This window comes from Ciconia boyciana, chromosome 4, assembly GCF_034638445.1.
Source record: "Ciconia boyciana chromosome 4, ASM3463844v1, whole genome shotgun sequence".
Classification (NCBI taxonomy): domain Eukaryota; kingdom Metazoa; phylum Chordata; class Aves; order Ciconiiformes; family Ciconiidae; genus Ciconia; species Ciconia boyciana.
The window spans coordinates 6,357,217-6,367,384 of record NC_132937.1 but is presented as its reverse complement, the minus strand read 5'-3'; the positions used below and the strand labels follow the sequence as shown (position 1 = coordinate 6,367,384).

Genomic DNA, 10,168 nt, shown 5'->3' with positions numbered 1-10,168 from the left:
AGGCAATGTGTTAAAAATACTGACCGACTTCTCAAATTGTTTTGTTTTTATTTGGTAGGGGAGCATTATTCTTCCAAAAAGCTTTGAATAACAAATCAGATCACATTCATATATTAATTTGTATTTTCCCCATACAATATTCACAGGGTCTTTTTGTCTTATTCAAACTTTCCCCCCCCCCCCCCCCAAACTAAAACAAGAACTAACATTTCAGGACATGAAAAGAAGTTATGTAAACATAAAACATCCAAGGAATAGTTGAAACCTTTCACAATTTCAAACATAGTTGTATCTCATTTAACACAGGGTGATTTAGTTGCATATCACACCACTGATTGAACTATTCTTTTCATATATGCAGCTTTAACAAAAAGAAAAAAATCACAAAGCATTTCTTCACCCAGTGTTGAAGTGGTAGCATGTGTTTTATTATATCCTATCTAATCACTTATTTTAAAAAATATATACAATTTTAAAATGTGTATCATGTTTTTCATAACCCCCAAATAAAGGCATTTTTAAGCTATTGCTGCATATTATACAGCATTATACCAGAGGTTTGGTTCAGATACCCAACTTCAATGCAAAATTCAAGTCCACTAAACCTCAACAGGAATAATATTGAGCTAAACAATCCCATTCAACACATTCAAACATTAAGAAAAATTAGACACATGTATGTGACAGCCAGGTAATACTTTGTTTACCCATTTTGACAGAACTGATTTAGTGGAAAAAAAATGTTTCTATTTTTGAAACATATGTTTTTGTTGTGATTAAAGCTACTCAACAAGTGATATTCAGGCTTCAGAAGACTAGTCAAAATATCAAAATTAAATCATGTTTTTATCTGAGTCTTGCACCTAAACTGCACCATTTGTGTAATGAAACAAAAAATACTGAAGATCAGTTGCTGAAACATAAGGATAAAGCATGTAGGTACAATCAAGAATATTGTGTGCAGGCATAAAAAGAAAACACTAGCTTTTTTGTTTTCTGATCTGAGATTCTGTTACAATTTCAGGGAAGCTTGCACCTCAAAAATGGGACTGCAATATTGCAAGTTCAATACAAGATAGAAGGACATTATACATAATTCTGAATTTAATATACATTAAGCTTTTTAAATACCCCTGTGACCTTTTAACTAATTTTTGAAGTGTTAAAGTTTTTTCTTCAGTTCTGAAAGAGTAGTTTATCAGTTTACAAGAGACAAAGAGAATTTTTTTTTTTTAACTACCACACCATTTTAAAGTGAGGTCATCTTAGATCAATTATTCAGAGTGTTCAAGTGCCACTTGGACATGTGTATGTGTAACTTGTCAATTTTTTGCTGGAAATAATACAGGCAATTAATGAGGATTTAGCATTCTTTCTCTGCCTGCTGAAAACTAGTTAAGTGGAGTCTTTTGAATTAGAGTTAGTAACTCAACATTTTTTTTCATCCTAGTTTTGTTTGTGTGCACTTCAAAATTGGTCAGAGTTCATTTATTCCTCCAGAACCATCTGAAGAAGTTTAGCCTTATTTTGACTAGCTCAATTCAAGCTATTTGTATGTACATACATTTACTATCTTCCACATCCAAATAAAACAAGGTTTTATTGTAATACATAAACTAAAGACATGAGCAGTGGAAGCAATGCGGCTACAAATCTACCAAAAAGATACCCCAAAATATTTAAAACATTTCCTGACCGCTAACAGAAGAGAGTGGCAATTACATGCACAAGGCCATAACGCATCAGTGCGCCAAACAGGGAAATAAAGTTCACAGCACTCATGCAATGCAGTATTAGTATCAAATGGGCTTCTTAATAGGAAAACAATTTAATAAAAAGCTTTGCATGTGCCTAATGGATGCAATATAACTGTCCAATGCTGGTGCTGTATTGCTTGATAAAAAAAATAATCAAACTATCTCTGGTCTTAAATCTGACAAGCAGCAGCAGCACAAGTACAGAGATTGCACAGCTTCAGTGACAAAGTTACAAGATTCCCTATTTTACTACATTTTTAAAAACAACTTGGAGATTTAAGTTTTTGAATAGAGAAAGCACATTTTCTGAGTAGTCTCAGTTTAGAAGTTGTTTAGTAAAACACTGTAAAAGAGGAAATGCATTATATTTTAATGTAGAGAAGTGTCTATTTAAGCAAATACACTCAAGTATAAAATTTAGCAGGTTTTACAGGTGAAGATTTACCAGGCAGGTGGAGAATTTGCACCATCTTGTAGTATTGAGCTTGCAACAGTTATACAGATAAGCAAAGGATATGATTGATTGGATTTTTTTGTTACAGCAAATCAAAACAGTGCAATACATCTTGCAACTACAGTTCATCACATTAACTTGCTTATAATCCAATACATTCAGACTGAAAATTAAAGTGAAATCAAGTTTTCATGAGTATTGTCTTTCACATCAGACACTAGATTGTTGGGTTCTTTTAAAGCATTATACCACAGATGAGTAATCTTATCAGTAAAGTAAAACTCAATTTGGATTAAAATCAGCAAAACCAAAGAAAGGTTGGTCTTTGCCAGATATTTAACACAAGTATCAGAAAACATTAAGTTTACTCTATATTTCAAATCAGGTGTCCCTTTCATAACTTTTGGGGGATGTTTTGTGATTTTAATCAGTGAGGAGGGGTAGACATTTAGATGTTTCACATATGTTCCTTTGTACCTACAATTAATTGGAGAACAGTAACTTCACAAGTGAATAGCACAGTGACCTGAAGCATTATCACTACCAGTTATGATCCAACACGGGTTGTCGTGGTTCTTTTATCTGAGAAGAAGCTTTTGAGGAGAAATACCTGCCCAATACTAACTACAAGAAGAATGACTGCTTCCCCTATTGACCAATAGGCTACTCTTGTGTTTAAATCCTCTGCTCTGCTGCGGCCTTGTGCTTCTCTCAACCGGAAATGAGTCTGATAATCAATGACAGACTTCAAAGCTTCATGAATTGAAACACACGCAGACTCCATCTAGAGAAGCAAACAAATACACAGCTCAGTTAAGAACCCTTCTAATGCTTGTTCTGTGAAGTTTTGTGGTTTGATATTTAAAATTAGGATTCACATAGCTTTACAGATGAAAGATTATCTCAGTCCACTGTCAGACCGAAATACTATAAATCTAACTTGATTAATCAAGTTTTACACACAAGAATGTGACTGACTTAAATACCAGAGTGTGCAAGACTGCAGACCCAATAAAACATAATGCACTCTAAGAACCACAAAATGAATATTAAAATTCATGCATGTTTGGGTTCAAAAATGAATATAAACACTGTATTGAAATATATCAGTGATCCAACATTTGTTAATTCCACATACACCAGCAAAACAAGCAGTACATCTCTCCCCAGATTTAGATAGCTAGTAAGTTTCTTATATCATTAAGATGTGCATAGTAGATATTAAAACACTTTTAGATTTCAGAAGTATGTGATTCTTCATCGCATAATTCTCAAACTTAAGTTTCACAAAAGCCTGAAATCTAGATTGCTGACCTCAACACATTCTTTTGGCATGAGACCCTTCTATTAGTCACATATGTAAAAAATTATTAGAGAAAGGACAACTCTTTGGACAACTCCTGGATGCTCCCTACCATATTCATATAACACTCAAGACCAAATTGCCCAACTGCACTTGTCATCTTTCATAAAAATCACATTCCCTTTTCTAACCTGAAAAAACTTAACCTTTTCAATCTATGTACTACGGGCTTTCCAAGACGTAGATCATTTTACACATAAACTTCTTTCATTTTCAATTTATCTTCTGAAAGTAAGAGTCAGTACCCATGATTATCTTTCGACCACCAAGAAATTAATTAATATCTTCAAAATACTTAAGTTTTAGCCAGTTGGTTAGTTGTTCTATCCCCTAAAAATCAGTATTTCCTGAAGATCAAAAGCACAATCTATTATAAAAGGAAATGTTTGACACCCTAATAAAAACCACTGTCAGTTACTTATATGTGTCAAATCAGCTTTTCAAGTTGATGACTTTCAGGACAGGTGTCTGAACAAGTCCAAGATATTCTTCTAAACAAAATTCAGGAAGAGATTTCATGCATTAAGTTCTGCCATTTGTTTCACTGCTAAATTATAGAGCCCTCCCTTACTCTGCAGCAGGGATCTTAAATTTAAACAAAGTCTAGTTTCAGGGATTTACCTCTTACAGTCCCTGTGAAAGTCTGCCCAAATTTGGTCATACTACAAGCTTCAAGAAAATTGCAATAGAGAACCTACTTACCAAAGACATGTTATGCTTTGAAAGTTAACTTCCCCTTTCCCAAAGATCCAATTTGCATTATGTATGCTACAAGCCAGTGATAAACTTTTTCTTATACCTTCTCCCACAGCCTGCAAATATGCTGGATCTAGAATCTGCATCTTCTGTGTTCTCAATACTCTCTACTGGTGCCAAAGGACTGACCAACAAAAAACCCCAAATACACCTCCCCCACCAATACACAAAAAAACAAAACATGTAGCATAATGCACAGAATGAAGACTACAGAAAGTGCAGGGAGATAGAGAGCTACAGGATCAAGAATCAAAAGACAATATCAAGCAGAGAGAGGGGATGAGAAGAGAGAGGAGAGGGGATGAGAAGAGAGAGGAGAGGGGATGAGAAGAGAGAGGAGAGGGGATGAGAATTGTAATGGAATTCACAGCAAGTCACCTACTCATTACAAATCTTTAGCCACTGCAGACTTACATGGGGTAAATTCAAGTGAGCAAGATGGATATTTGGGAAGTGGCATTTCTACCATTGAGTTCAAACAAGTAAAATAGTGGCCATGCCGGCATTTTAAAATGGTTGTTTAAAGTGAAGTTTGGTGACAGTTATAGTGTAAGAATGTTAGTGAGAATTTGTGAAGTGACTGTTCCAAGTGAAGTTGGCTGATTTAGTTTGGACAGAAGTGGTGTAAAACTAAAATTCTGAAGAAAGAAGGGAACATTAGGAAAATAAGTCTGGAACAAGAATACTGCTTTGCCACTTAAGTGTCTTATAAATGACATACCTAGAAGCCAGTTAAGTATGACTGATTTTGTTAATTTGTTTATTTCGCTAGAATTCTCTTCCCATTTTAAAAGTGACAGTTACATAAGAGATCAACCATACGAGTCTTCCCCTCAAAAAAGACTCTAAACTATTTTAATATAAAAACAAATTGTTCTCAAAGTTTCTCCAAAGCTCAGGAATTTTGAAAACCTGATCCATTGATATTTTACACTTTATAAAATCCACACTTAGACAGACATAGAACCATGGCATAAAAAAGTTCCCTTAAACTTTAGGCCACTGTATATTTTCCCTAATTTCCACTTAAACACTTGCTAATTCCTCCTCAGCTCTGCATTCTGTAAATCCTAATTTTCAGAAAAGGTTCACTTATAGTAACTCAGTTTATTTTAAAGAAGCTCCATCCCATTCATTTTCAACAGTGATATTGATATCTAATGCAGTTGAATTTGAGAAACATTCCCTCCACCTAACAGTTGCTGTTAAACACAACAATATTTTACCTGAGTAAGTGCAGTTGCTCTGTTCTCACTAGGAAACAGCGGTGGATCTTCTCCAACCTGGAAATCAAAGTACACAGTTTTGTGTGTGAAAGTAGAGAACTCATTGCTGAAGCAGAATTTGTATGTTCCATTTCTGGATGCAGTAAATGTGAAACTATCATATTGTTTCTTCATCTCTTTGTATAACACAGCACCATCAGGACCTTCCAACCGACAGTCAACATCATAATGACCTCCAGTGATCACCTGAAAACAACAAGAAATTCTCTTAAGCAGAACATCCAACTAGCACTTCCCCAACTAGCACTTCCCCAACTAGCACTTCCCCAACTAGCACTTCCCCAACTAGCACTTCCCCAACTAGCACTTCCCCAACTAGCACTTCCCCAACTAGCACTTCCCCAACTAGCACTTCCCCAACTAGCACTTCCCCAACTAGCACTTCCCCAACTAGCACTTCCCCAACTAGCACTTCCCCAACTAGCACTTCCCCAACTAGCACTTCCCCAACTAGCACTTCCCCAACTAGCACTTCCCCAACTAGCACTTCAAATTGTTTGACCTGACAAATGTTTTAAAATAAAATGCATTAATTTGAAAATCTTTCAATACAAGTTTGCAAAAATCCTCGTCCTATGGAAGACGCACAGAATAATTCAAAATAAGATCTTTTAAATTGAGGATATGTAATGTCAACTATGAGGGAAGTTTTAGTTACTTCGTTTTAAGATACTGGTACTATAGCAAAGGCTAGAGTAGATGAAATTTGATGGGGCAAAGACATTACTGTAATAAATCAGTCATTTACTATATCCACAAGCCCATCCATGCAATTTATTCAGCAAGTTGAGATTACCAAAATGCAATAAACCAGCTCCTTTATGTATGGCCTAAACTGTCTAACTAGCCTATTAGGTCAAACTGCTTTATGTTACAGGAATGGCATACATCCAGTAGAACAGGTATTACAGCCTGGCTCATTTTCATATGTGCATGTCAACAGAGCAATGTTCTAGAGGTTCTGCTGCCTCCCTCCTGCACAATTAATGACAGTATTTCTTTCCAACACCAGCAACATTCAGATTATGCCTATAAGCAACTCAAAACTTCATATAATTGTCTCAAATATTGTCAGCCTTTGATTATTGTTGGTCTATAGCACATTGTTCTGTAGAATCACACTAGCTATCCTATCTCCACAGCAGGAGCAACTGGCACTTTAGGTATTCATAGCTTACTATTTTAATGACTCTCAGGCTAGTAGTTAAATTTAATCCTTGTTCCAAACTTCTTGCCTTTAAGATAAAGCATCCTGAAGGATGAAAAGGCTTCTATCCAAAGGCACAGCCCTTTTATATGCATACAGAAGCTTTCTAAAATAATAGACATTTTATTTGAAATATTTAAATATCTATTCAAACATATAATGCTATAAAGATTTATTCAGAGGTGCCAAGCACCAGAAACAACACTTCAGATAGGCTGTTCGCATAATATAGTTTGAGTGCCCACCTATTATATAAGCGTTAAGTTATTAAAACCCTAACATTAACTGTAAAAGTAAAATAACAAGAGATTCCCCGGGGGCCGAGGAAAGCAAGGAGTACCTGAAACTCGAGGGTGCACTTCGTGCCCTGAACAATCTCCTCGTAGAAGCATTGCTTGGCATTGTCAGGCAGCTCGAAAGTGATCTCAGAGGCCCGTGCCACGCAGGCCACCAGCAGCAGCGTCAGCCACCCCGACGGTCCCGCGGTTCCGAAGCCCCGTAACAGCATCACTCAGGGTGCAGAGGGGACTAACAGTAACAGAGACTAAGCCGGGCAGAAAGAGGGCAGCCCCGCGTCGGAGGCCAACAGGCGCGTAACCCGGAGGAAGATGTCTGCGATGCCAACCGGTCACAACTAAGAAACCTAACTTAGGAAGCACACTGCACACCCAAAAGCAAACACGGTGCTTAGTACCGCCCTCACAGAAACACTTCCGGGTGAGCCCCCATAGTTTTATATACGTGATGTTCAGCGTGGAAGGGGGCGCTCCCCGCCTCTCCCGCGCGCGGTTGCGCGTTTACTGCCTGGCAACGGTTGCCAGAGAGCATGACGGCCCGGCACCGCCGTGGGGCCCGGGCCCGGGCCCGGGCCCGGACGTGACACCAGCGAGCCGAGGTGGTGTCCGCGTTCACGCAGACGACCCCTTGGCACCAGAGATACCATAGGCGCACGCACGAGGCCTGCTCATCCCGGCTTTGTGCTGACGAGTGCTCAGATTACATAGCTAACTTACAGATATTTAGACAAGTACTCACACATAAGTCTCTAGAGAATTCTCCTCTCTGTCATACCTGCAAGGCACAGTCCAGGTTCCCCAACATATCAAAACTTTTGGCTCTATGTCCATTGTATGCAATTATCCAGGGGTTAAACTGTTTTCAAATTCCCGTGAGGCATGATTTAGAGCTGAAATAATGGACTCTCTTCTCCAAATGCAAGTGAAAAGTGTCTTAAGTACTATCTCACTGGATATCTTTGAGTTACTGAATACAAAGGGTTGAGTTTCAGAGTTGGAGTTCAATTTTATATGTCATTTAACATTCATTGCTCCAGAGAGATAAAGTGCAAGATCAAAATTAAATTCTGGTGATGAAAATGTTCACACTGACTGCGGGAATATCAGATTTAAGTTCTACTCCAGTAAATATTAAGTTATTTTTACAAAGTAAAACAGCTTCAGAAGAAATCAAAGATGACCCCTCTAGTGATCCTGACTGAAAAAACATTGTACATCGAGGAGTTAGTGATTCACATAATAGGTAACCTGATGTACTGGTTTTAGCTGGGATAGAGTTAACTTTCTGTCCTGGTTTCGACTGGGATACAGTTAATTTACTTCCTAGTAGCTAATATAGTGCTGTGTTTTGGATTTTAGTATGAGAATAATTTTGATAACACAGTGATGTTTTAGTTGTTGCTAAGTAATGTTTACACTAGTCAAGGACTTTTCAGCTTCCCATGCTCTGCCAGGTGCACAAGAAGCTGGGAGGGGGCACAGCCAGGATAGTTGATCCCAACTGGCCAAAGGGCTATTCCATACCATATGACATCATGCTCGGTATATAAAGTGGGGGGAGTTGGCCAGGGGGCAGTGATTGCTGCTCGGGAACTGGCTGGGTGTCGGTCGGGGGGTGGTGAGTGGTTGTATCACTTGTTTTTTTTTTTCTTGTGTTTTGTTCCTCTCTGTTGTTTTCCTTTTCATTACAATCTATTATTATTATTCTTATTATAATAATATATATTTTTTCCAATTATTAAATTGTTCTTATCTCAACCCATGAGTTTTCTTACTTTTACTCTTCCGATTCTCTCCCCCATCCCACCGGGGGGGAGGGTGAGCGAGCGGCTGTGTGGTGCTTGGTTGCCAACTGGGGCTAAACCACAACAGTCCTTTTTGGCGCCCAATGTGGGGCATGAAGGGTTTGAGATAATAACAGATTAACCAGAGCGCGTTAAGGAATTTAGATCTGTTAACAGTTGTGGGTCACGATACTGATTCATCTGTTCTTGATATAGGTTTACCTGATCTGCACCACGCTCATTTTTTTGCTGTACATGTTAAAGATTGGTGTTGGTTTTTGCAGTTTGCTGTGATCTGCAGTGATTAATGATGTTTTGCCTGGGAGATTTCTTATTAAAACAGTGACCTTGGGTTTATTTTGGTATCTAAGTGCCATACTGAAACCATTACTGTATGTCGGGTACCACCTCATGGAGACAATTAGCAATTATACTTTTTCCTCTGAGAGGTTTTTTATGGAGGAAATGCAGAATGGCACCTTCACTACTTTCTTCTCCTTCATTACAAAAACTTTTCAGTATCTTGAACATCCTTGGGTAGTTAAGATACATCTATTGATATTGCTTGGGAACATTGTTTTGGTTTTGTCTAAGGTTAATAAGCAATTTAAGAATATCATCCAGAGATCTGCCCCAAGGCTGGATAGTTATGAGTGGCAGGGTGTGTGGGATAGCATGGGCAAATGGCTAGGACGGTGGGCACCTCCAGCGTTTTGGAACTTCACCCCTGAACAAGTGCAGAATCCTGAAAAATTAGTAGAATATTTGGAAAGAGTATGTTGTCACCCTGCCAATTCTAAGGAGATAAAAATCACTGCAATGTGCTGGGGCCTGTCCCATGCCTACCGAGCCCTGTTCAACACTATTCAGTACCCACAAGGGGAAGAGAAGGTCTCTGGATCTGACGACAAAGCGACAGGCACCATGGCTACTCCAGCCCCTGCGACAGGCACTACAGCTACTCCAATTGCCCCTGCAACATGTGCCCCGGCTATTCCAGCCCCGCTGCGACAGGCACCGAGGCTACTCCAACCCCCTCGGCGACAGATACTGCAGTTACTCCAACCCCCGCAACAGGCATTGTGGCTGAACCAGGGAACCAACCCATGTTGGTATCAGTCACCCCTATACACAAGAAGAAATCTTGGAGGTGAAAGTCAGCTCGTTTAGAAAGGGAAGATGAAAGACCATGGCCATCACAAGGAGAGGAAGAGGAAAAGGAAGGACTCATGGACGAGACAGAAACCACCCAATCCCTATCCCTG

The 10,168-nt window shown here is 38.7% G+C and overlaps 1 protein-coding gene across 2 annotated transcripts; it reads right to left on the bottom strand.

Moving 5' to 3' along the window:
- Nucleotides 1-406: 406 nt before the first annotated feature.
- Nucleotides 407-7,515, bottom strand: LOC140650925 (transmembrane emp24 domain-containing protein 7). Of its 2 annotated transcripts, none has more exons than XM_072859805.1 (3): nt 7,164-7,515; nt 5,557-5,613; nt 407-2,995 (listed from the first exon to the last, which is right to left on the bottom strand). In XM_072859805.1, the coding sequence occupies exons 1-3, from the start codon at nt 7,329-7,331 to the stop codon at nt 2,759-2,761; spliced, it is 462 nt and encodes a 153-aa protein (XP_072715906.1). In that variant the 5' UTR covers nt 7,332-7,515; the 3' UTR covers nt 407-2,758. The 2 variants fall into 2 exon arrangements, with proteins under 2 accessions (XP_072715906.1, XP_072715905.1); XM_072859804.1 differs by having other exon boundaries at nt 5,557-5,802; nt 7,164-7,514.
- Between the last annotated feature and the right edge of the window lie 2,653 nt (nt 7,516-10,168).